The sequence below is a fragment of the Poecile atricapillus genome, chromosome Z (genome assembly GCF_030490865.1).
Source record: "Poecile atricapillus isolate bPoeAtr1 chromosome Z, bPoeAtr1.hap1, whole genome shotgun sequence".
Classification (NCBI taxonomy): Eukaryota; Metazoa; Chordata; class Aves; order Passeriformes; family Paridae; genus Poecile; species Poecile atricapillus.
In genome coordinates this window covers 69,337,814-69,364,913 of record NC_081289.1, presented here as the reverse complement: position 1 = coordinate 69,364,913, position 27,100 = coordinate 69,337,814, and the positions used below count along the sequence as shown (strand labels likewise).

At 40.8% G+C, this 27,100-nt stretch overlaps 1 protein-coding gene and 2 long non-coding RNA genes across 3 annotated transcripts in view; 1 reads left to right on the top strand and 2 right to left on the bottom strand.

Annotated features, from left to right (window-relative positions):
• Window positions 1-6,587, bottom strand: part of LOC131573227 (uncharacterized) — a 41,436-nt gene extending 34,849 nt beyond the window's left edge. Inside the window, exons 1-2 of the long non-coding RNA XR_009276150.1 lie at window positions 6,478-6,587; window positions 5,141-5,222 (exon numbers count right to left, since the gene is read on the bottom strand). This is a non-coding gene — a long non-coding RNA (uncharacterized LOC131573227). The remainder of the gene's footprint in view (window positions 1-5,140; window positions 5,223-6,477) is intronic.
• Window positions 6,588-6,590: 3 nt separating this feature from the next.
• On the bottom strand, window positions 6,591-17,847 carry LOC131573226 (uncharacterized). The gene is made up of 3 exons (XR_009276149.1): window positions 17,777-17,847; window positions 11,650-11,984; window positions 6,591-6,622 (listed from the first exon to the last, which is right to left on the bottom strand). It is a non-coding gene; the product is annotated as an uncharacterized LOC131573226 (long non-coding RNA).
• A 45-nt stretch (window positions 17,848-17,892) lies between these two features.
• Window positions 17,893-26,881, top strand: PHAX (phosphorylated adaptor for RNA export). Its single transcript, XM_058827056.1, has 5 exons — window positions 17,893-18,014; window positions 20,218-20,837; window positions 22,155-22,275; window positions 24,073-24,156; window positions 24,970-26,881. The coding sequence occupies exons 1-5, from the start codon at window positions 17,919-17,921 to the stop codon at window positions 25,237-25,239; spliced, it is 1,191 nt and encodes a 396-aa protein (XP_058683039.1). The 5' UTR covers window positions 17,893-17,918; the 3' UTR covers window positions 25,240-26,881.
• The last annotated feature ends 219 nt before the right edge of the window (window positions 26,882-27,100 follow it).

Here is a 27,100-nt window from a genome sequence, read left to right as displayed (position 1 = left end):
TTGAGAAAATAGCAGGAAGGAGGCTTGTGTGTGTACCTGTGAAAGGGATTAGGATTTTTAAGGAAAACTCTGCAGGTTTTTTCTCCATCCTTTCAGTAGGTGCAGAGAATTTGCCACCTGTACACAGATTTTCAGTATTCTGGAAGGTGTAGGGTGTGCCATGACTGCTCTGTCCATGAAAACCTTGCAAGGCACTAAACACAGAAGACTAAACTTTTATCTCTATAATTTATATATATATATATAATTTAATATATTTTATCTCTGTAGGCCAACATGTCAATGCTTTCCTAATTGAAAGTGGCTCATTGTCCACTTTGTTTTACATTTAGGATACACCCTGCAGGCCTAACAACTGATTTTTAGTTTTATTTTTTTAAATACACTTTTAATAAGGAAACAATTTCAAGACTTTGCCAAGAAGATATTAAAGCAATTTTGGTGTTCCCCCTGTCCTGCCCATACCCAGCAGATCCTTAGACAGATACCCATCTCTCTGAGATTAATTAGAAAGTTAAATAGCTGAACAGCCTGATGGTGTCCTCTGTTGTGCAACAAAGCAATCAGGAATTATTGTCCTGGTTTCCACCCTGTTGAAGCCTGTCTGTCTTGAAGTGGCAAATCCAGTATTTTCCACCCTGGTAGATTGCTGTTTTGTTTCTTTTCCTACAAGGGTTGTGAAGATTGAAAAGCTTTTTTTTAAGGAGTCATTTTGACCTTTATTATCACTTGTTCCTGATGTTCAGACCTGATAGAGTGCCTATTAAGACCAGGATGATCAGAAGAGAAGAACATATATTTCCTCTATAGATATTTTCTGCTAAGAAACCTGTGAAGCAGCCTGAGGGTCTCATGCTAATACTCAGATTCTGTGTTAAAACTCCAGGAGGGAGGAAAAAAAACAAAGCAAAATGTTTGTTTATGACTGAGTCTGGAATAATCTTATGAAATCTTGATCATTATCAAAGGAAAATAGAGGGTCTGAAGTTGGAGTTCAGTGGAACTATTTATTTTCACTTGCTTTTATAAATGTGCCTCTCTTGAAACGCTGAACTGAGGAGGAACATTGGATTTTTTTTTCCTTTTTTGATTGTTGTTTGCCACATTTGAAAACACCACGTGGGAGTGATTCACAGGCTAAAAAACGGGCATACATTGAAATATATACTGACATATGGGAGAGGAACCATAAATGTATTGAATTTGCACATAGAAATCCTTTTTGAGGACCAGTGCCACACTCTGGCCATCCTGCAGCTTCAGCAGGCTTGCTGGCAAGGGTGGAGTCCTGCCAAAGTTTGAATTATCACTGGTTGAGTCTCAGGATTTCACCCTTAACAGAGATTATATATATTTTTTGTTTGTTTGTTTGTTTGTTTGTTTGTTTGTGACAACTTATTTACAAATTGCATCTTCTCACAATGTAGAGACTGCTGATTGCTTTCAAGGCAATCTACGCTGAAAGGGTTTTGCCAGCACCAATATGCCATCAGCAGGTGCTTTGTCAGGCTGGTTTCTTTCACTACAAGCTGGATACACTCCATAAATGTCAAATACTTTATTGCCACGGGCTCTTTTGCTCTTTCCACACTGACCTCTCTTGCTCTTTTTAAAATTTTCTGTGAACTGCTGGGCATGGGTGCCCACAAAGCAGGAGAAAGAGAAAGGAGGCAGGAGGGGTAAGGGAGCAAAAAGAGCTTGAAATGTGTGCCCTTGAAGTGTGCACAAACTCAAACAAAACCCTGTTTTCCAAGCTATCAGTGGTGAGCATCATGTGCTGCTTCTGGTGTCGAATTGTGCCAAAAACCACTCTGGCATTATTAGCAGAACTAACACCCTGATAGTGAGGCAAATATTTGGTAGACAAGGTGCCAAGCTGACTGGAAGACGTGTGGCTTGCAGAGATATCACTTTACACTGTAAAAGTCCAAGTTCACTTTCATTTATTAGGTTCTTCAGATATATTGCTCCTTGGAGAGTGTGTGTGTGTGTTTAAAGTTTCCTCCCTTGGGAAGGGGAGGCCACTCCAAGGATCCTCCTCGAGGTTAAGAGAAAGAGACCTCCCCACAAGTGTTGATCTGGTTAATTACATCCATCCCTACTTAACATCTGATTGGTTTTGACACCTTTAATATGATGGCTTTAATCTAATTGCTTTGACCTGGTGCACTATACTATACAACACACTGCTAGCAATTTTAGCTTTTACACTCTGTGGTTAAAAATTCAGATTAAATATTTTAGTCTAATCACTTTGTCATGATGAATAATTCCTTTTAAGTAAATACTTCTGATTTGCCATCTTTGCATCCTGCAGGACAAAATTCCTTAACCTGTTGGCGAGGTCTGGGGCTAAGATTGGATCCAGACACCCCCAGGCTCCTCTTTGGGAAGGATTACAAGGAGGTCCTCGTGTCAGGGCTTCTCTAATAACCCTCTTGGATCTGTCTGGATGTATCTTCTCCCCAGTGTTTCCAGTAGACTCACATTTTGTTATCTTCTCTGGAGCTGGAACGTCACATACTCAGGCAGAGGGGAAGTCACAACATCCTTGGAGGAACATTATTTGCACCAAAATATGGATACAAATAACTGGATGTGACACAGCAATAATTTTCACATCACTTTTGCAAGATGTCTTTTGTCCAGTCAAAAAATCTATGCCTTCCTTAACTACAGCATAAATTATTCCAGATATGTGCATTTTGGAGTCACCCAAGGCTTTTACTTTTATTTTTAAAAAATGTTGTAAATATAGATCATTATTTATACACTTTAATTTCTCTGGAAGATGGTTAGCAATGTCTTGCCATCATCATCATCATTTTGTCCAAGGTAGATATTAATGTTTTTTCCTCAGAGACACTATCTCCCTCTTCTGCTGAGCAAAGGGTTTGGTCCTATACTTCACATTACAAAGGCCAGTCTAAGAATTTTAGCAATATATTTTCCTTACTCAATGGGGTTTGAGCAGCAGTTCTATTAGCAAAGGTGCACTCTTTTTACTCTCCTTTTACTGTGTCTTCCAGGCTTGCTGTTCAGTCTAAAACATAAATCCATCATGACAAATACCTTAGTCCTTCACTTTTGTCACATTACCAAACTGTACAGCTGATTTTTGATGTGTGAGAGATGTTTCTACAGGCAAAGTTCACCTTTTCCAATATTTGCACAAAATTCTTCTCCCTGGGGAGAAGCGTGTGCCTAAGGTGTTCCACACCAGGTGTAAATTTAGGTGTACATCAAAATCAAGGTATTCATCAGAATTTAGGTTTTCATCCAGAGTGCTCTTGAGAATCTGCTTTTGTGGGTGACCTCTCCTACGCCCCTGACTGCACAGATTAAATTTTTGCAGAAGCAGCCTTAGTTGTGCTGTAGTGGATGATAAAAATAATCCTTTCTTCCACTGAATTAGGTGCATTTACTGAACCCCTTGCTTGCTTCTGAGGGCTCTTAAAGCTCACTCAAATCTTAAACCTTCACATGGGCGCAAGCTGCTGCACCTAAACCTGCCTGGGCATCTGGAACTGGCAAAAGGGCTGCTCTGAGCTCTGCATTCAGCACTGGAGCCACCATGAAACCACCCAGACAAGCTGATGACTGCTCCTGGTGTGAGAGTCACCACTCTCTCATCCTGCATCCTTTTTCGTGGTGCTCCTTGTTTTAGGGCACCACTTGACGTGACCCCACCTCAGCGCCTGGATCTTTGCAAGCTGTGCCCATCATTTCTGTTTTCTGCACCCATTTCAGAGAGGGGCCGTGGTCTCCTCCACAGATTTATCCCAGAGGTTTGTCCACTACCCCTGAAAAGACTGGACTGTAAATCATATGGGCTGCCCATGCCCAAAGCCAGCCTTGCCTCCACATCTTCCAGGAGGTTTTGGTTTTCCTTCAACTGCTGCCACTCTCTGCTGCCTGGTGTCACCCTCTGACAGCTGAAGGGATTTGATCTTTCAAATGGTGCTCCTGAGCTGTGTTGTCGTGGAATTTCTGACAATATAAGTAAAAATCTGCTTTTTCCACGCTGGGCTCGCAAAACAACAGCAGCTGCCCTTTGTCAGCAGGCACTGTTTATTTCTCGAGGTGTTGGGGGTCTGTGTAGCTCAGGTAGTGGTCATTAATAAAATTCAAGGGCTCTGTTTTGGGTTTATGACCTCCCCATGGCATGAATGTTCCATGGAAATGTCTTAGATTATTCTGAAGTTAATGCTTGAAACTGTGAAATAGAGATTTTTGTAAGCTAGACAGGGGCTTCAGTATCAAAAATTGGTATCTGTACTGTCATCTATGATTATAAGTCTTCTTACTAGAATTTTAAAGCAAAATGTCCTAATTCTATGATAACATCTGGGATCCTGAACACCACACTTTATCTCATAGGAAAAACAACCTGTAATTTTACAGATTTATTATGGTTCATTTGATGTTTTCTAAGCAAAATATCAAAGCCAGACTTAAAACTAAATTAATAACCAAAGCAACTTTTAAAAGTTCCTTAAGTGAGAAACAAAAATGTCACTATTTAACCAACTAATCAGTGATGTTTTTCCTATATGTGTACAGACATGGATACAAAGGTAAACAGAGTGTGCACCCTCAGGAGAGACTGCTAATGTTTTTTTCTTAATTTCTGGTGGTTTTATGCTGTCTTTAACCAAAACTTCTCAAAGAACAGTGAAACTTCAATCAGATCTACTCTGGAGTATCCTCTGCACTGGAATATTGTTAATTTCCAAACCAGAAAATAAACTATTTCTTGAATATTTCTGTGGGACTTGGTGAGGCAATGTGCCCATGCATATTTTCATGTTTATACACACGCAAATATCTCTTGATGTATTTTTCAATTTTTGCTAAGAATTCTTTTCATATCTTCTGTACATAGGCAACAGATGTTGCAGATTAACTCAGGCTCCTGGAATTCAGATGCACTTAGAGGAACTGGACTCCTCACCAAGTCAGCAACCACAGTTGTGTGTCTGGAAATCATTACACATCTGCTACTTATATGTGCTACAGCATGACTCAAACAGAGCTGCAGAAATTGGTCTCACAGCCCAAATTACATCAGATCTCTTTTTTTTCCCCCTCTAGTTGCCAGTCAGCCTCATTCCATTTAATAAGAAATGGCTACACTCACATTCATGCAGCAAAAGCAGTGACAGCCAACACAGAAAACACCTTTTTTTCTCCATCTAGGGAATTGCAGCTGGATAGATAGCCTGAAAAAAGAAAATTTGACATTTCTGATTGTGGGTTAGGACATGTCTGTTTGCTGAAGGGATCTCTGGGAGCATGGGCAAGCAAAATTGCTTTTCCCTTCCTCCCCAGAATGAAAGCAGTGACATTTTTCTCTTTGAAAGTCTCTATGCAACCCTTCAAAACCAGCTGCAAAACCTGGACCTTTAGAAATAAATGAATTGCCATTTGAAGAAATGCACAACCCTGAATCTCTGTATTGTCAATTTGTTACACTCTGCAAAAGAAAAAAAAAAAAAAAAAAAAAAAAAGGCATTTTATTGAGTTTCTTATCTTAAATATCTGACTGTTGTTCATCTGAATTCATGCAATCCATGAAAAGAAGTCTTCTTCCCCTGCCAACTGAGATTTTTTTTTTCCTATTTCTACACTTTCAGCTTTACAATCTCAATAGTTTAAAAGTGCATTATTTCCAAAGCAGTCTTTTTCTTTCTCCCTCTCTCTCTTTCAGCTGCATCACCTGTCATGGACAGGCAGCAAAGCCATGGAAAAAACAAGCATTTAAACCACTATCTCTGCTTGTGCACAGAACTGTGAGAGAGAGGAAAGAGGAAAAATATATATATAAAAAAGGGAAGATAAATCCTCCCACTGCTTTGACTTCCATCAATAATTCAGGATGCTAAAATGATTCTCTCTAGACCTTGTGTATTTGTAAGTTAAGCCTTGTAAGACTGGTCTCAGGCCTTTGTCTTGCTGCCTGACACCTTATTACTCTAGGCAAGAAATATGGGATGGCTCCCCAGGCAAGGGAAGTGAAGATTAATAATGACTTACATTGAAAGTATTCTCTTTTTGCCATTCATCATTTTATCCACTCAATTTTCTTATTAAAAGGGAAAAACAGAGACAAGGGCTGTGGACTTTTCAAATTTTTTTCCCTTCAGTCTCTGTGGATGGCTTGGCATTTCTCAGAGGAAAACTCCTCTGGCACTGAAAACATTTGATCCTCCATTTTTATCCTCAATATTCTTCCACATCAACAGAAGAAATAAAGGTTTCCTACCATTGCCTGCATGCATATTATAAATTCCTACCAGGACATGATTTAATAAATCAGAGACCTTGGGCTGGAAGCCCTCTGCCAATGGGCTCATGGTTCATGTGCTCCTAATGTGGTGATAAAAAACAAAAACAAGGCAATTCTTCCATAATTCTTCAGTCTTTTAAATGGATTACTATATCACTGTATTTACAAACAGTGCAAGTAATACTTACATGTTGTTTTTTTTAGGTTAACAGCCAGACTTTTAAAGTATGTGTTTAATTCCTCTCACAGCCAAATTAATGAGTCTCAATTGCTTTTCTGCATCAGCATGTGAGAAATGTCAGCTCAGGTCTTGTTATAAATCCATTTTAAGTCCTGTAAGAAAGAATATTTTTTTATTAAACTAAGCCATGCATTGCATGCCACAGATCATATAATGCAAACTAAAGAACAGATTATACCATAAATGTAACTAGACAGCTGTGGAGGTACTAATATTTGCAAAAACAGTAGTATCACACAATTAAATACTCTTTGTCTAATGACAGTACCAAACAAATAATTTTAGTACCATTATTTTTTAGTATAGATTTTGTATTGGTAGCACTTCTAAATAAGATGAAAAATGTTATCTCTGGGAAGTGGTGGCTGAAATAAAAAAAAAACAACCAAGAACACAGAAGCACTAGGTATTACTCAGGTGGAAAATCATTTTGTATTATAATTTACATGACAATTGGTCACTTGGGAATGTGTGGGGACAGTTCCAGAAAAAGCTCAGTGAGGAAAAACTCATAATAAAACGAATGTAACCAAGATCTGAAGGCAAATTACAGAGAAATTTTGTTATTCTCTCTCTCTCAAGAGGATGCATACCCCTAGATCGTTTGATGAAAAAACAGAAGTAGAAACTTCTCAAACTTTTACTTTAAAGAGAAATTTACTCCTGTTGAATTGTGTCATCCCTGTCAGACACAAGACACAAGCAGGAACAAAGGCACTTACTGAGAATATAAAATGTTAAACTATTGCTTTCCTTTCACCAGAATAAACTCATGGGTGGTGGTGGGGGAGAATTTTATTATTGGTTTCTGTAGAAAAGGTAATATATTGACAAGGAAAATAGATTCTTACACTGCAACTGACGTGGACCACGAGAGAGATGTGACAAGTGTCACAAATTTAGCTTTGAAACTGCAGCATGAAGGATGGTGTTTCACCACTTGATGTCACTGCAGCATTTGAAGTTTGTAATTCCTTGACCATTTTTAGTTGCTGCTGTTGTCTCTGGATTGTTATTTTTTTAATTATTATTTTTATCGTGGTCATGGCTGCTGTTTTTAATCAAGAATGAAAGACAGCCCCTAGTAGCCCTCTAAAAAATTAATCTTGTTGAGTATTTAAACAAACAGCATAAAGCCTTGGGCACCAAGCTGTAAAGAGCTGATTCAGGGGTGCATAGACCTGGCACCGTTCAAGGTTTGGAAATCTGTCAAATCTGTAGCTATTGGTGAAAGTGATCAAGTTCCAATCCTCTTCCCTTTACATCTACACCCTTTTCCCCCTCCCTGAAATAGGTATGTCCTGACACTGAGGCCTCTGTGCACATCTCAGTGACACAGGCAGCATGCCAAATTTTATATAAAGACAGTTCTATTTGACAACTATTCAGAAAACAAACTCATTTCAGACAGTGTTTGCCTCTGTGCTACGTACAGAGATTATCAGACAAGAGTTTCTGTGTCTCCTATTGCCCCCAGGTATTGGGAAAATGTGGGAAACAGGGGAAGGGGAAGGGGAAGGGGAAGGGGAAGGGGAAGGGGAAGGGGAAGGGGAAGGGGAAGGGGAAGGGGAAGGGGAAGGGGAAGGGGAAGGGGAAGGGGAAGGGGAAGGGGAAGGGGAAGGGGAAGGGGAAGGGGAAGGGGAAGGGGAAGGGGAAGGGGAAGGGGAAGGGGAAGGGGAAGGGGAAGGGGAAGGGGAAGGGGAAGGGGAAGGGGAAGGGGAAGGGAAGCCAGCTGCAAAATTTCTTATCCAAAGGCTACAGCCACACAAACATCTTGGAGTGATTCTTTAGATCTGTCTCTGCTCCTTTCCTGCCCTTCCATGGCTGCTGTGGTGGGGTGACCTTGGCCAGCTGCCAGGTGTTCAGTGAGCCACCCTCTCACTCCCCCTCCTCCTTAAGCAGGACAGCAGGGGCGTGGGGAAATAGGATTAAAAGCTCACATGTCAAGATAAGGACAAGGAGATTACTCACCAGTAACTATCATGGGCAAAACATGGGGATGATTAATTTAATTTATTGCCAGTTAATAGCAGAGGAGGATAAAACACCTTCCCCAACGCCACCAAGAACTGCTCTGGTGGGAATCCCTTCCACAGGATTCCTTCAGGAGCTCCACTGTGGGTCCCCACAGGCCAGGACCCCTCCAGGGGCTGTAATTTCCTTTGGGACACATCCCCCTGCTCCTGCCTGGGCTCCTCCAGCAGCTGCAGGGGGGTCTGTGTTTCCCTTTTCCCTTCCATGGGCTGCAGGGGCTCAGCTGCCTCTCCATGAGCTGCCCCAAGGGAATCTCAGCTCCGGCACCCAAAGCAGCTCCTGCCCCTTCTCCTGTGCTGCCCTGGGTGTCTGCAGGGCTGTTTTTCTCGCATTTGTCCCACTCCTGTCTCTCACAGCTGCCGTGCAGTGTTTTTTACCCTCTCTCTCACACGTTGTCACGGAGCTGACAGCAGTGTCACCACCGGCTCAGTTTTCCCCAGCAGCTGCTCTGTTCTGGAGCTGTCTGACACAGGGGCATCCCCCAGTCTCCTCTCACAGGAGCCACCCCTGCTGCCCACTCACTACCAAAACCATCTGTCTTTTTGGCCTCAAGTCTTTGCTGAACACACACAGCTTTGTACTTCATCCCCTGTGATCTCTGAGATACAGAAATGGAGGCTCAAGCTAAAATTTATGTTACACAGATTGTGCGAGCAGAGTTTCCTTACACATGATTTTCCTCTTCCTGGTTTTCCCTTTACACTTTGGCAGTTCTCTGTTGGATTCTGACACTCATTCATGACTCCTGTGCAAGGATGAAGGGATGGAGGCTTGAAGGCCAGCAAGATGTCTACTGTTCAATTCTAGCGTTCAATTTAGTCCAATTTCTAAATAAGTGAGTGCACTTATTCACAATTTATTGCACAATTTCCAAATAAGTGCAGCACTGGCCAAGATGTAGCCTCCATGAAACTGGCCATATGGGTCACAAAGAGAAACAATTAATGCTTATAATTACCTTACACTGCTATATTGAGCCAATCAATACACATCCTAAGCCTTGTTAAGGGATGTTACCTTTACTGAGGAATTTTGTCTCTTGCACTTAATCTGAAAAGCTACTTCAGGGTTTTAAAAAAAAAACACAAAATCCAGCCTCCTGGCCTCTGTTTTAACGTGTTCAGGATGTTTTTCTTTCCCTTTTACTCCTGAACTTGTGTATTAGCTGAAGCCACAGCAAGATCATTGGTGAAAGTGGGTGGGAGAACGAAAATGCTGATGGGGAAATGCGTCCTTATTTCAACAATATCAGATGGAGGAAACAGATCAAGACTCTAAACCACGTCAGGCATTCCTGACTCACAGACCAGAGTTTATGAGAATAATGTGTGCAGCTGTGAGCTCTGAAAGTACCTCCTGAATCCTGCAGGGAGTTGCAGTGCCGGTGAGGTATTTCTCTCAGGAAATGCAAGTTTGGCTAAGCTCCTTCTGGGTTTCAAACTCTCCGTTGTAAATTACTTTTATACAGAACCCAAAATGCAGCATTGAGCCTGGGAACCTCTTTTTCCTCCAAGCCCTTTTCAAGACAGATTTATTATTATTAATTATTATTATGCACAGATCTGGAGCTTTTCCTTGCCAGAGGCCTCCCTGCTGTGTGACAAATGTGTGCTTGTTCAGCTGCAGGTAATGCAATACCACCCTCAGCAGAGTGCAAGCTTTGCATTTCACCCTCTCCAGACCAAGGCTTTTCTCACCACTTCTGGCAGGCTGCCAGTTTTCCATGCAGCTCTGAAATTAAAAACCTGGCCATTATGCTCTTTGGTGCAACTAGACTCCAAGTTATCCACACTAAGAGCTAAACTTTTCCTTTTTTTTCTTTTTTTTTTATCCTCTCTCTTGTAAAGAATTTGGGTTGATTGGGTCCTCTGGGTGCTGTTAATCATAGTAACTAGAGAACAGGGAGAAAGGCTTTATGAGATAAGGCTCTAACTCTCTTATTTCAGGACATGATGCTTTTTTCTGTGTTAGATCTCTCGAGTCTCTATAGGCCAGGAGTGGGTGATAATTCAAGTGCTCATTCTGGAAGGAGCTGACCTAAAAAACTGTCAGAAGTGTTTTGCAAAAACCTATTTGTGCCTCCAACCAGTGCTTCTGATAATGTTGTGGGAGCCTGCAACAATAAACAAACAAACAAACTTTATTCATATTACTTTTTTTTTCCCTCCACACATGCTGAACCAAGGCAGAGAAACTACCAAATTATGTGAAAAGTATGACTGATATCTCCTATACAAAAAAAAAGCAGTGAAAGAAGCTTGAAAAGTGCAAGAAAGGCATCCAAACTTCAGCTTGTGAGTAGTCCTATTAGTAACAGAAGTGAGTGATATTATTTACTGACCAGAACACTTTAGCTTTATATCTTTTCTCTAGAGCTTTGAAAATCATTCTGAAAAATGCAGGAGTGGGAGGTTTCTTTTGCCAGCCGTTCTTTGTATTGAGAAAATGATCACCAGCTTGGCATTTCTGTTTACATGTTTTGTTCACTCACTACTGGGAACTTTGTGTGTTTATTATTGCTAAACTTCAGGCCTGCTATTCTAATTGTGGCATTCGTGTGAAAAGCACTGTCTACCTGGATAAAACTTGGGCTGCCCATTAAACAAGGAGAGAGGAGATCCTCTGGTAGTAATTAAAAGAAACAAAACACCTATACCACGATGCAACACATCAGGCAGACCTTGGGTAATATCTGTGAAAAATCTTGGATGTTTTATGGCAAATAAATGCCTGGAAATTGTTGGGGTTTTGAAAATGTCTAGGGTGAGTGAATTCCTGCTGTGCTCCCAATTTTGACTCAAAATTTTTATAAGGAATGTTCATCTAACAGATTTTTGCTGTGAGATTTGAAACTCTTCGTTTCAGACTTCTCACTCAGCTGCCTCCTCTGTCTCCAGTCTCTGACAGAAGTAACAAAAACTTATGAAAAGATTACTAAATTAAAGGGAGTAGCACAATCTTTCCTTTTCTCCAATAACCGAATAGGAATATTTATATTCTGATAATCAAACTCTGGATGGCTCCACGGTTCATGTCAGGACATTACCCTGCTTGACATTGAAACACTCTTACTTCTCACCCATACCTTTGAGGAAATTATGCTGCTGTGTCTGTAAAACTGGCAGCTCATTCATCAGAGCTCTCCGTGCTCTCATTTCAAGGCCGGCTCCAAGCAACATCTGCTCCTGTGAGCACACTTAATGCTTGAGAGATCCAGGACCCTGGCATGGACAAAGCTGCATTTTTTTCCCTTTATTCCAGCCCTGGAACATGGCATTCTGTACAGCAGGCCTTGCACAGGAACAGCCCTTTACCCCACGGCCAGGGAGATCAGCAGAAGGGAGCAGAACAACAACTGCAGGTCTGATTTCCTCAAAATGTTTTTGCCTTACAGCTCATCCCAGGCTAGGATGAAAACAGCTGGAGGAGGAAAAAAAAAAAAAAAAAGCTTAACAGACATTAACTTATTTACTTATTTGTTTGTATGCACTGCAAAATCACCTTTTGCTGTTGTTTCCTTCTACATCAGAGTAGCAGTGAGTGCAGAATTAACCCCTGCTTTTACCAAAAAATGGTTTACCAAAAAATGGTTTACCAAAAAATGTCTGCAAGGAGATCCCAATAATGGAAATAATGGTTTCATGGAGATAACAAAACTTTCACTTCTGAATAGTTCTGATCAGCCAGGCTGGTATATTATATTCACTAACAAAACCAGGGTTTTGTTAGTGAATATACAATTAAGTAGATGTGATTGTCCATGGCTAGGATGGAGAAAAAACTTTTGTTTGGGTCAATATATTGTGGTTAGAATTAATCTCAATTTAATAGAAAAAAAATTGTAGTACTGTATTATTATTAAATATATTATAGAATTAATTATAAAATATATTTAATTAATTAAATATATTAATTATATTAATTAAAATATTTATATTATATAGAAATATAATTATCTATTAGATATAAATATTTATTATTGATTATATTATTATATAATGTATATTAATTTATAATTAATTGATATAATTAATTACTATTGATATATTATTTTTAATTCTTATTTTCATTATTATTCATTATCATCATTATTATCAAAATAAGTATTCCCATATAAAGAAAGACGTATATCTGGAAACCAGTAAAAACTTCCTATTTTTTCACCCTTTCACTGAGAGTGCATTCTTTGGGGAAAAAAAATATAATAAAAAAAAAAGGTGTTGAAAGAGAACAAACAGAAGTCTACAAATGTTTCATTGTCCCTAAAATCCCTACTTCAAGGTGTTACAATCTACAGCAGTGAGATGCTGCTCTATCATCCCAGTTGGGTTTTTTGCACATGCAAAAACCTGAGCTATGGAATTATTATTCCTCAGTGACAAAATCTCAGCAGACCATTTCTTTACATAAAAATACATTTCACTGACAAAATTTAAACACATCCATTCATTCATTCTCTAAAGACACTGGAACAGAAAATAAGGGAGATAATAATTTTCTTTCAAGGGATGTAGTATTTTACCTTCACGATTCCTTTTTCTGTTTCAGAGGGAGACAAAAGTCAACAGGTTCTTCTCAGAGAAACACCTCATCATGGAATAACTGGATGTTATATATATATATATATATATATATATATATATATAAATATAAATATATCTATTTTCACAACTGCAAATCCATGGAGCAGCTCTGTTACCTCCCTGAATGTTACAGCCCAACGTCATCTTCTAACTTAGACGAGACTTTGTGGCTTGGACAGTCTGAAATACTCCTAAATGTGAAGCACCAGAAATCCAAGTCACTTTGTGAGCAGCCAACACAAAACAACAGAAACCTCCAAAATTTTCAGGTTCACTTAATTGTTTTGCAGTTACTGGAATGCACTGGAAAAAAATTAAATATTTTGGCAATTTACAATCTGTTTCCTGTTGGATATCTTCAATCTAAATGTGGCACATCTGTGCTATTGATAAATGACTCAGCCTTTGTAAGCATTGTTACAAGTTCTCTTTAATGAGTTAATAATTGTCTATTTCCAAGTGCAAAGATTTAAGCCAATTTTTTAACATGCTACAATGATTATAATATATTAATGCCTGTGCAACTCTTAGGCAGAGTGACCAGGCTCATTTTGCCTTCCTGCTCACATATTTTTATCAGCTAGCAATTAACCTTTACTGACTGCTTTATTGAAACCACTTACTTGTGAGAGTACATTTGAAGTGAAAACGTTTTTCCAGAACTTCTTTCCATTTCACAAAATTTTTCAATTAAACTCTTTTTTTAGGCTGCCCTTCAGTCACAAAGGACAGCAATGCTGTGAATAATAACAAAAGATGTGCAAGGAAGAAAATATTGAATGCAAACAGAAAAACTGCCAATTGCTGATTAAGAATGAGTGTTAAGAGAGATTACGACTGAGACTGATTTATGTGGTGGGTTGATCTTTGTTGGCCCCCAACTGCTCTATCACTTCTACAGGATAGACAGGTGAGGAAAACAAAGCAAATTAGGATGGAGAAAGATTACTTATCAACTGCCTTTACAGGCAAAACAGGCTTGACTGTGGAATTACTTCAATTTTCTGTAAATTAACAGAGTAGGATAGTCAGAAATAAAAAAAAATATAATTAAAAAAAAATCCAACCAAACAAAAGCCCACAAACATCAACCACAACAACAGCATCCCCTCCACCCATAAAAAATTTAAAATACCCCCTCCCACACCAAAGAGACACTCTACAAACACCTCTACCCTTCTGTACCTAAAGACCTGAAAATTCTCCTTATGAAAACCCAGGAGATGTCTTCCCATGCACTTCTTGTGCCTGTGTGCATATTCATCTCCTTCAGTTTATGAGCACTTTAAAGGATTTTATTTTCACTGTGGTTTCACAATTGCATATTACAAATGCATTACAAGGGTTTAATTTTCACTAACTGGCATTGTAAAAGTCTTCTCACAATACAGGTATTTGTTGTATATCTCTTTTTTTTCTTCAAGTGTTTTGATTAGCTGTATAAACCAAGAGGTATTTAATTGAATAAATCCTATTGAAAAAGAAAGCACTGAGAATGTTTTTGCTCTTCTGTTTCAAAGTCACACAGAGGTTGTTAACACCCTGGCATGCCGCCCACATGTCAGGAATTCATGGTTTTTAAAAACAGGTACTTGCAGTGCTGGAGTCAGAGTGGGAGGATGAACACTTATGACACATAACTGCGATTATCTGAAAAGTTTCTGCATTTTTTTCAGGTAAACTAATCCCATCTTTCATCACAGATGAAGAGCATCGGGTTACTCGCCGAGGTTCAGCTCCATCCTAAGGAGCAGAAGTGCTCCTGAATAATGCCCTTTCCAAGTGAGCATCCTGCTGGGCTGGGACATACTGTGCTGCTGAACAGATTGTTTAGTCTTATCACCACCAACTGGATTCTTTAAAAATAAAAAAAAAATTTAAAAAAAAATAAAATCTGGAGGCGTTAAGAGTCTTTTCTATTGTGAATTCAGTTCGTAATGAGATGAAGAAGCCATGACGACCTCAGTTGCTTTAATTAAACATACACCTTGAAATAAATATTCTCCATCTGTTTGACTTGCTCATTAGGGCAGGAAAAACAGAATGGATTTCACAAAGTAGGTGACATTTTCTGAAATTTGTGCACCCTATCTGTGCAGCCAATAAATGGTGAACAGGTACTGTCATGAGGAATCCTAAACAAAATCAAAATAGCTGCAAGAAGTATGGAACCATCCACTGAAGCAGGGAGGGAGTAATTTCCCATGATTTATTCAACTAGGTCTTAAAAATAATGCACATTTTGTTTTAATTGACATGAAATGTTCTTGCTACAAACTCAGCAGGACTCTTGTCTTCTAAGAACAAAAAATAAAAAATAAAAATATTGTCTTCTACAATCAGAGATGGATCTCCTGAGTTTTATCTGGACCTACAGTGATGAGGCTCCAGTCACTCAAAACTGCAGTAACACAACAGAGAGGATCTGCAGGCTGGCATAAATCAGGACTGTTCTCTGTTCCACTTGATTATGATTTTTGAGTCTGCTTGGAGGTGGTATTTTGAAGGTGATATGCTCAATCAAAGGGTGGTTTTAAGATTTCTCTGTCAGCTTAATTAGTTTTGGTAAGGGGAAAACCAAAGGTGTGCAAAAATGGCATCAAGGAGACCGTGACTGAAATTAGCCTGTAACCAAGAACTTCTCGGTTCTTTGCCAGTCTTGCCTACCATCCCTACTATGCCAGAAGTGAGAGAACAAAATGTCCTTTACAGCTGAGCCTGCATTAAAGATGGAGATGGGAAGACATGCCTCAATACAGAATATTAATTTAGGAAATCCAGATATGGGATAGTGAATCAGCTGGGGGATTTTTTGTTGGTTTTGTTGGTTTTTTGTTGTTTTTTTTTTTTTAATAAACAGTACTGTTATCTGATTTATGTTATTTGGCCTGCTTCTGGATACTTTATGAAGTGCCCAAATGAATAATTCTTCTAAAGTTAAACTGAAAGTTGTGGTGGGGTTTTTTTGTGGTTTTTGCTCAGTGCCATGCACAGATTATGCTGACATAGATAACACCTTAATGTGAGTTACTGGAGGATTACATTTTCCCTGTTCCACAGTTCCCCTTAATTTCAGCCCAGGAACTCCCTGTAACCCAGTGAAATCCCACAGATATGATTTAATGCAAATAAGATGAAAAACAGCTTTTCTGCAGAACAGGATGTGACCAGTGCTATGCATCATTAAACACAATGGGAAACGAGGTGAGAACAGCATAGAAAGCAGCACACATTTATCTCATTTTCACCAGATTTCTTTAACAATTCTGAAGCACTGCAACAGGAGTGTCCTGAGGGACCAAACAGGGAAGCAGTTTTAACTGTTCCTGTTTTTTTCTTCAAAGCTTCATTCCTTTTCTTCTTCTAAGTAAAAACAACAGGAAATTTAAGTCCAGGAGTGAAATTTTTAAGGTAAGTAGCCATCCAAAGGTGCAGAAAAATGTCAAGTAGGCTTTTCAAAGGCCTGACTGGATAACTGATAATAAGGATGGCTAATTGATAATGAGAACTAGCTCCCAGCGATTTTCATTGCAGTTAATGTCCAAGCACTGAAAATCCAATTAGACCACAACAGGGATTTCAAAAGAGGCACTGATGGTTTGCAGTCCTCAGGTAAGATGGTCTAAAATGCATAAAGGAAAAACAGTGTCCATATTGGACATAACATTGGACTGTTATGGTCCAAAAAACTGCGCTTCTTAAATTTATTGTGTGTTCAGGGCCACATCACCAAGACCATAAATGCCTAGCTGTCATGTATTTCTTCTCAGAAAAATCACAGCTACATTTGTTTGAGTCAAGTATGTTTGAGTTTGAGTCTGGATGTTTCCAGTAGGAGTGATTTATCGACTCTGCTGTTTTATTCTTGTTAAAATGTACCTAACCAGCAGCTGCTATATGCTGAAGAATTATGAGGCATCTGCTTGGATTTGTTTTTTTTTTCTCCACCAGTAATTAATGATACCTCGAGCACTGGCATTATCGTACAATAATACCATCAGCTTAAAGCTTGTTAGCTCCCAGATGTCCTTGTGTAGGGGATGCTCTTTGTTCTAATACAGAACCACAGCAAGGCTGGGACTGGAAGGGATCTCTGGAGCTCTTCCAGTCCAACCTCCTGCCCAGGCTGGGTCACCAGGCGGCACAGGAATACATCCAGGTGGGTTTAGGGTGTTTCCAGAGCGGGATGCTCCACAACCTTCCTGGGAAGCTGTTCTGGAGCTCTGCCTATCATTCATGGAATGAAGTTCTTGTGTTTTAGTTTATGACCACTGTTCCTCGTCCTGTCACCCTCTGGAATTGCCTCGGAGATATTTATACACATTAATTAATTCCTTCATAGCCTTGCCTTCTCCACACCCTTATTTACTACACCCTTAAAGCTTCTTAGTTCCGGCATGTCCCTGATTACGGGATACATCTGCTGCCTGTGCCACTGACGAGAAGGAACCTCCTTTCTCGCCCACCAGGCTTGAAAGCACACCGTGATTTCACCCCAAAGAACGCTCGGCTCAAGGCAAGCTCGCCGCATCCCCTTCAACACCAGCTCATCCCCAGCAACACAACCCTTCTGCCGAGCATCCCACGGTCCCACCACCCGCCGGGGGCGCGTTGTAAGGCCGACAGCACCTTGGTTCCTTCCACCACGAGGCACTTCCACGGGGGTAGAGCCGAGCAGGAGGAGCCGCGGCCGGGCCGGCCCCGCAGCATCCCCGCCCCGGACGGACGCGCTGTCCCGCCCCGCCGCCGCGCTCCGCCCTTCCGCCGGGACATGGCGCAGGAGCTGCGGGGCATGGACGGCGAAGTGGAGGACGGCGAGCTCTCTGGCTCCGACTCGGATATGCCCGGCGCCGGCTCCCCCGGACAGGTGAGGGTGGGCAGCGGCTGGAGCGCCAGGCCGGGGGCTGCGGGACGGGCAGGCCGCGGATTCCGCGTCTGAGGGACTTTTATCGGCGTGGGGCGCTCCTTCCCAGGCCGGTGGCTTCTCCCGGGGCTTGGTGGCTCTCCCTCCTGTGGTGCCTCTCCTTTTTCTGTGGTGCCTCTCCTTTTTCTGTGGTGCCTCTCCTTTTTCTGTGGTGCCTCTCCTTTTTCTGTGGCGCCTCTGCTTTTTCTGTGGCGCCTCTCCTTTTTCTGTGGCGCCTTTCCTTTTTCTGTGGCGCCTCTCCTTTTTCTGTGGTGGCTCTCCCTGCCCCGGTGCTGGCTCTCCGTGCCCCGGTACCGCCGGGGCTGTCCCGGGGGGCGGCTGCCGCGTGGCGCGGGCGGGAACAATGGGGACAGTGGTGACAATGGGCACGAGCCGCTGGGTGACCGCGCGGGAGAGCCCCGAGCGCTGCCAGCCCCGGGGCCCCGCGTCTCTCCGTGTGTGGACAGAGATGCCGGCGCTGCCCCCGTGTCTCTCTGGGTCTCCTTGTGTCCCCCCCCCGCCACCACTCTCAGGTCCCCGGCACAGGGAGCACCTGGAGCTGCTGCAGCCAGCCCAGAGGAGGCTCCAGGATGAGCAGAGGGACGGAGCAGCTCTGCTGCCAGGAAAGGCTGCCACAGCTGCCATTGCTCAGCCCGGACAGGAGAAGCTTTGGCCTCAGCTCCCTGTGGCCTCGCAGGGCCCGAAGGAGCTGCAGGAAAGGTGGAGAGAGACAATTGCCAAGGGCTGCAGGAATTGCCAGGAGCCAGGGAATGGCTGCCAGTGGCAGAGGGCAGGGCTGGATGGGATCTTGGGCAGGAATTGTTCCCTGGCAGGGTGGGCAGGCCCTGGCACAGGGTGCCCAGAGCAGCTGGGGCTGCCCCTGGATCCCTGGCAGTGCCCAAGGCCAGGCTGGACATTGGGGCTGGGAGCTCCTGGGACACTGGGAGCTGGCCCTGCCATGGCTGGGGTGGCACTGGGTGGGCTTTGGGGTCCCTCCCAACCCAAACCATCCTGGGATTCTCTGAGGTTATGAGGAATTTGTACTGAGAGTATGAGGTACTCACAGTGGTGTACAGACAGGAAAAGATTTCAAACTAAGATCAATGTGAGATGCTGTATGTGTAACAAATTTTATTTTCTCCGGTTATTTTGATCTTTGCAATATAGTTCTGAGAAATGAAGCGCAAAGTAAGTGTTTTACAGAAATGTTCAGTCTTTCTGTCTTTTTTTTATTTATGCTGGTTTTGGGGTTTTTGCATTACACATGAAGTTAAAAGTTTGTATTTCATAACATGGTAAGTTGAATACTTCTCTTTTCTGTTTGCTGTTTGGAGAAAGAAGAAACGGCGCCTGTGTTGACAAAACCAGTAATGCTAAAGAAAGAATTTTCATTTCACCTGAAAGTGAAAGAAGATATCTTATTTTGAAGGATCATGGGACAGCATATAACATTATTATGATTTCTTATATAATGTAAGATGTCAGGGAATAACTGGAATTATGAGTAAAAGCATTTTTCAAGTATTTGTTATATCAGTGGAATGATTTTTTGGTGGGGGGGTGTTTGTTCTAATTAATAAGTTAATCCATGGTATCTTGGTTTAAAGGAGGAAAAATGGGTGCTTCTGTAAAGGTTCTGCTGTTGGTCATGCTGTCCTAACTGAGGTGGGCTCACCGATCACTAAAGTCTGAGCGCCATCTCAGTTTTGTGTGTTTGGTTTTGGGGTTTATTTTTGGTCATTTGGTCTTCTCACTTGAAACTCCAGAGAGATTACTAACTTCTCTGCTGTTAGACAAACTTCTGTCTTAGGTGCATTGCCGTGTTCTGTTATTTTACTGTCCTTTGAGCTGCTGTGCCTCTTGCGTCTTTGTCTGCTTCGCGCATATTCTCCACTTTTCCAGTCCTGTCATCATTTTTACTCAGCAAAGTTTGCCTTAAGGAGAAAAGCGACTCCTGGCGTGTTTCTGTGTCAGCCATGCTCTTTTTCATGTTTGTGCACTCAAAATACAGGAATTTCAAAGGATGCTTCTGTGCTGTAGCCTAAGAGATGCTTGTGGAGGACTGCATGGCCACAAGGGTCACAATTACATATTTTAGCTAATCGACAACTTGATATCTCTTCTAATTTTCACAAATAATGGGTTTTGATTCACTTTTTAATTGCAGAAGCCGCATGCTGGCAGTGATTCCTGCAGGCCTTTCCAGAGCAGCCTCTCATCCTGTGCTCCCAGCATTCCTTACAGGACCACCAAGAGCGTGGACTCCAGCGAGGAGAGCGGCTCCGACTCTGACGATGACAGCTGCCTGTGGAAGCAAAAGAGGCAGAAGCGCTTCAACTTCTCCCCTGCCAAACCTGAGCCCTTCCAGCTCGGCCAGAGCCACCAAAAACAGACTGCTCTGCGTGGCAAGAAGGTCAACAACATCTGGGGCGCGGTGCTCCAGGAGCAGAACCAGGATGCAGTGGCGACTGAGCTTGGGATTCTGGGCATGGATGGTTCAATTGACAGGAGCAGGCAGTCTGAGACTTACAACTACCTGCTGGCTAAAAAGCTGATGAAGGAAGCCCAGCAGAAGGAGGCAGAGACTTTGGATAGGGAGCTGGATGAGTACATGCACGATGACAAGAAGATGTTGCCGGCAGAGGAGGAAAACGGGCAGGGCTTCCTCAAACGGAAGCGGCCTGTGAGAGACAGACTGGGGGAAAGGCAAGAGATGAAATACAAGGGAAGGTATGAGATAACAGAGGAAGATTCAGAGGAAAAAGTGGCAGATGAAATTGCTTATCGGTGAGTCTAATAATGGTGCATCTTCACTTCACTAAGTACTGGTGATTGATAGAAAGAAGGGTGGGGAAAAGCTCCCCTGCTGCTAAATAAGGTGTCACACCAGATCACAGAAAGCATTTCCAAAATCCTGGGATAAAAATGCATCACTGTGGCTGCTGATTGTGTAGAAACATCCAAATAATATTGCCTGTTTCTTTGAATTTTTATATTTTTATTTACAGAGTCACCAGGGTAGTTTGTTATTTGAGAACAGGGCAAGATAAGGCTTCTCATTATACAGATTTCGTAGCAGCTTTTTTTGGGAAATACCCTATGGTTGTTTGGAGTTTGACACCAATGCATATGTGCTGTGGTCACCACAAAAATGTGTTTAAAGTTTTAAACCTTTGAAACTGTAGATAACTCAGGACAGTGCAGTGTTTTGGATCAAGTCAAACTGCCACACTCCTCTTTCAGTGGTGCAAGGAAAGAAAATTATGTGAAATAGGGAACAAGACTTAGAAGGTTTACTGACAGTTAGCTTGACATTTAAATAAAACCTGGGTTTATTGGTCATAGTTGTTTGTATATGTGTTGTATTACTTCAGAATCCGGCAATACTACAGCAATGAGTTATTAATGCTGTTAATAGTTCTGGGTAGTTCTTCATTTATTAATTTGAAAATTTCAAGCATATTTCTTGCAAAAAAATCTGCCTTTTTCTTATACAGAGCTTCACTGAAATAGGGCAGAAGCATCTTTTTTCTAATTTTTCCTAATTGTAGTAGTGGTGGCACTGAGCTGTATCAATAGGGCTCTGGTTGTAGTGTAATTTTTGTTATTTAGTTTTCTTTTAATAGATTATCATGGATCAGTCAATAAACTGATTTCTTCTTTGTTATGTAGGTTTCACTTAAATAGCACATGAAACAGGGGAACTTTTATACTTCCTGTTTTCTCCAGTTGCTGATTTAACTGTAAAAAGTTAATTTTAACCGTTAAATGCACAAGAAGCTTTTATACTTTGATTTCAGAGGTTTATGCATGTCTTTGCAGTTTCATATTTGGTTTGATATTCTACACATCCATAGAAGAAAAATAACTACTCAAGGCATTTTCATTGAAACAAGTTTTAAAAATACATGCTTTAGGGAAAAAAACATCCCTCAGAAGCTCAGTATTTTGAAATCTGATTCAATAAACCATTTAAACACATTTCAACGTGCAGACTCTTCAGCACAAAATGAATTATTCATTGTGGAAGTTCCACAGTCAGTTATACTCCAGAAATTATCCTGACAATAAATGTGCCTTTCCTTTTTTCCCCTCTTTGAACAGACTTTGTGAGCCAAAGAAAGACTTAATTGCTCGAGTGGTGAAGATAATTGGGAAGAGAAAAGCCATCGAGCTGCTGATGGAAACAGCTGAAGTGGAGCAGAATGGCGGACTGTTCATCGTGGTAAGGAAAATGTTATTCTTTGGGTTTGCCAGGGATGGGGAGGGCAACACAGCTTTTTACTTGCAGAATATTCACACAGTGCTGTTGCAAGTCTCTTGTGCTGGACCTGTTCTCCTGGAGTTTTATGGCCTTCCCTTGCCATGAGATCCTCCCCCAACAAACACTCGTGTAACATTCCAGCAGGATTTGAGCAAACAGGAAGGTAAATGAACCTGGGAATTACCCAGGTTCTTGTGCTGAGGTTGGTGTCTGACTTGCAGGGATAACGTTGTGTCTGTTACTGTGGCTCTCCTTGGAATCTTTCCCTCACAGACTTGAGGCCTAAGGATTCTCAAGCTTGAATAAAAACCAGCATTTCCAATATCCCATTTGCAGAATAACTCCCAAAAGGAAAACTGTTGGCTTTATTAGAGAACCACTGGATTGTGTATCAGCAGAGCATAACTGAGCACTGATTTCTGTTATAAATAGTGGTAAAAAACCCTCTGCTCCATGTTAGGTTATCAGTTTCCTGGTGTGTTTTTGCTGTTGTTAAATAATGAACCTCAGTGCGAAAAACACAGTGGGTAAGAAAAGCTGTGGATGAGGAAAAAAAGTGGGTGAGAACCAGGAAATACTTTCACTTGATTACGATTTTTAAATTCCATCACTTGGAAGTAGAGAGGAGGCAAAAAACAAGTAGAGGGGCACAATCTAAAAAAAAAAATAAAATAAATTTAAAAAACCAACCAACCAACCAAAGAGCTCCCCCCACATACAAAAAAAACCACTTCCCTTCTTCAAAAAAGAAAAGGCAATAAATTCCAGCTAGCTAGTTGTGTTAGAAGCATTCTCTTGTCTTGAAAGTTAAATTTAAAAGTGTTTAACGGAGGAGATAAAGGGACACAGCTCTTGGTGGCACAGGTTGCTTTGGAAGCAGATTAGAGTACACTCTTTGAAAGCACATCACAAAAGACACCATGAAATAAAGGTGATAAAGAGATGTTCACATGTGCTGTTTCAAAAGCCTACTTAAAGCCTGCCCATCCCTGTTTTGGAATTTTTAGATTATATAGTACATTATGTAGCAGGAAAGTATGACATTTTGCACCAGTGTCATCCAGATTTTACTGTAGTAAAAGTAGTGTTTTATACTGCAAATTTTAATTGAATAATAGTGTGATAATTGGCACTTGTAATTTACAGAGGTTTCAAAGCTGAGCCCGTTCCATGCACTGCAGTTGCTGCACTGAAAACTGCTGGGTCAAACATGTGGGGAGGAATTTTTAAAGTACTGATTGTGTTTCCTATGCCTTCAACAGAAATATAAAATCCTGTAGATAACAACAGACAAGTTGTAGCATTTCTGAGCACAATTATAAAAGAAAACCCTGAGATGAACATAATTTTATTAAATTTGTTTTAGACATTTTAGGAAATCTCTGAGTGCTTAACCTAGTGCAGAACTCATTGCAGATAGCTGTGAGAGTAGTTAGAATATTATTCATATTTTGTTTCTTCACTACCAAAGTCAGGTTTAGTGTGTAGTTTTAACAATTTAGCATTATGTTCTAAAGGATTTTTTTTTGTAACTTTGTGATTTTCCTGTCCAGATTCAGCAGGCTGATTGTTGACCTTCAAATGACTAATTCAGTCACAAATGAGGCATAGCCAGGGTTATTTTCATGTGGTATTTGAAACACCAGAACTTAAATTAGCTTTATTCTGTCTCAGCACTGAGTGTTGCCTTAGAGGCTAGTTTTTTGTCAACACTTAGCATTAAGCTTGCTGTTCTAAATTTCCTCTCTCCCTATTAAGAATGGCACCAGGAGAAGAACACCTGGGGGTGTTTATTTAAACCTGCTGAAGAACACACCGAGCATCAAAGAAGAACAAATCAAGGTAAAAACGTCAGGAGTTCAGATGTATATTCATTCTCCTTTGGGTTTTTTCTTCCTACTAGAAATGTCACGACTGAAACTGTAACAAATGTAACTGTGTATTCCACTGAAACCAGACTTTCACATTCAAAAGACAGGCAAAAAATAAAACACTCAAAAATGGTTGAATTGTCATAAACTCTAAGCAGAGAGAACTCACTTTTGCATGCTGCTAGTCACAAAAACCTGTTGAGGAAGATGAGGTTGTAGAGTCTGGCAGAGGTAAATGTTAGATTTTCCTAATTCATATATTTGTATTCCTTACAGCAAAGTTGTCCATATTGTGTTTCCCCATGGAGGCTTTGTGTCATTGTGCATGGATTGAATGCAGGCCTCTCAGTAGAATATTTTTATCCTGTATAGCTCCAGCTGTGGCAGCAGGCAGAGAATTGTGAATGAATTCTTCATTAAATTCCTTCAAACAAACAATCTTATTAATTTCTCATTAAATTGTTCATTTGGAGGAAAAAAAAAAAGAAACAGGAAAATAAAACCCCAACATCCTTCCATAGCTTACAGTGGTCAGAAAAAATTGTTAAAAGTTGCAAGACTCATCACTTTTCACTATTAGAGAAGAAATTTAGAGAAGAAATTTTCTCTTCTACTCCTCTTCCTTAAGTGCAGTCTTTCTCACACTGCTGCTCTCAATAACAAGTAATTTAAGTAAATATTGACCAGCATTTGTAATATTTGTTTCTTTTATTACTTCACATTTTCTTAAGGAAATACCAGTAAAATGAATGTGCAAACATTTTTGTTGTTGTTTTCTCTCAAGGAAATATTCTATCTGGAAAACCAAAAGGAGTATGAAAACAAAAAAGCTGCCAAGAAGAGGAGGATACAAGTTCTGGGCAAGAAGATGAAAAAGGCCATCAAGGGGCTGAACCTGCAGGAATATGATGATGCATCTCGTGAGACTTTTGCCAGTGACACAAATGAGGCTCTGGCTTCCCTGGATGACCTGCAGGAGGGGCACCACGAGGCAAAGATGGAACCCGAGGATACTATTGAAATTGATAATCCCCACGATTTAGAGATCTTTTAGTTACTGATATTCTTGGTAACAGAGTCTCTATGAAAACATGTTAAGTGAGCCTTTCTTTTAATCCCGTGGCTTCTTGTTTTTGAAGCATGGGGAATGCTTGATGCTGAAGAACAGGAGGTAGTTTTTAGCTAAATTTAACAGCATGACAGACTTAACTGTCCTGTTACTTGTTTGCTGAGTCCTCAGAAACTCTTAAGATTTTTATAGATAACAGCCCTGTGTTACATTAGGGAGTGTTTTTAGTCACATGTTAGTTTTAGGAGTTAAGGCTATGTTTTAACCAAACACTTCTCATTTAATTTGCTGAAGCACACAAAGTCAACAGGTGAGCAATGTTCTTTACTACAGATGAACAGAAAAAACAGTGTAAATTTAGTCTTGATAAAAAAGATCATATATTCTTGATGTGGCAGTGTATTGACAAGAACAGCAGTATTTATAGGATTAAGATCTGTAAAAACAGATTGGTTTGTGAAATAAACTTAATTTTAGTGGTGAGTGACCTTTGAATAACAACTTTGTAAATAAGCTGTATTGAGCAATGTATGTTTCAGATCTCTGCAGTAGTTTTATTCTTTGTATCCAATGGTGACTTGAGCTTCCTAACTGTTCTATCTAAACATTTCCCATGATTAGAAACACACCTAAGTTCCATGGATCTTTTTGTTTGCAGACCAATCAAACTGAAAACCTTCAGAACAGTGAGATTCTACTAAGTTGTGTTCCCTTCAAGGGTCTGTAGACTGTACCTGCAGATATAAACCCTTTACCCTGCAGTTCCTGTTTTTGTCCTCCTCCTGTCTGCAGTGAGATAATGTGCAGCTTGCAGAAGATCTGGAGTTTTTCTGTGCTGACTCTTGCAGGGGATATTTTTTTTTATTATTAACTTGATGCTGAAAATAGTTGTGTAGTTTGTTAGTTCGGCCAAAAACAATTTTTATGTCGAATATTGTTTTTAATATAGCTGAATAACATGTGCAGCACGGATATGCAAGTATTTTGTCACTAATTAGTTGTGGCTTTTTTTGTGAGTAGACACTATTGATCCCAACTTTTGTGCATAAATTTTTTTCACCTTTGAGTCCTTGAGTTTCAGAAGGAAAGTGTGTCACTAAAACACATTATCAGTTTATAAGATTGAGCAACTCAGTACTGCCAAGAGCTGGCATTGAAAGGACTGCAGCATTTGGAGAAATGCTTCTTACACATAACAGCACATTCCATTACCTGCCTTACTAAACCTGGATTTTGACTTTTCTGCTTTTTTTCTGTTCATGTGTCAGAGCTCTTAATTGTTAAAAAGTTACTCATCAGATGTGCAGCATGCCTTTGCTGGTAGTAGTTGCTCGTGCTGAAATAATAAAATCTCATATTTTTTCATTAACTTTCCTAACCAGTGATGGCCAGAGTAAACCAGTAACTCCCTAAAGGAAACAGAATTTTGTGCCGTTTAATTGCTTTGGGACTGTACCGTTTCATCCTGGTTTTGGGAACTGCTTGGGGATATGTCTTAACTGTTTTCTGGATAGAATCAGCAAATTGTAACGTTGGTTTAAGCAATTTTTTTATTGTTATGTAATTCGCACTGTGTATTTTTTTAATGTTAATATTTTTAACCTTGATTTCCCAGGCAAGGGGTACTGAAATGGTGTGTGAAGTGTTGTCTTTAACAAAAGGTCAACGGGCATCAAGCTGTTGGGGAGGGCAGTGAGGGTGGGGAGGGGTCTGGGGGCTGAAGGTCTGTGTTCAGCTGGAGGAGACCGAGGGGAGAATCCTCAGGAGGGGACGAGGAGGGGCAGGCACTGCTCTCTTCACTCTGGTGACCAGTGACAGAACCCCAGGGAATGGCCTGAAGCTGGGT

Bases quoted from the DNA above. Each gene is read 5' to 3' on its own strand.
- PHAX (XM_058827056.1), top strand. From the start codon at position 17,919: ATGGCGCAGGAGCTGCGGGGCATGGACGGCGAAGTGGAGGACGGCGAG. The intron at 20,838-22,154 runs GTGAGTCTAATA...CTCTTTGAACAG, and splicing joins GCAGATGAAATTGCTTATCG to ACTTTGTGAGCCAAAGAAAG. The intron at 24,157-24,969 runs GTAAAAACGTCA...TTTTCTCTCAAG, and splicing joins TCAAAGAAGAACAAATCAAG to GAAATATTCTATCTGGAAAA.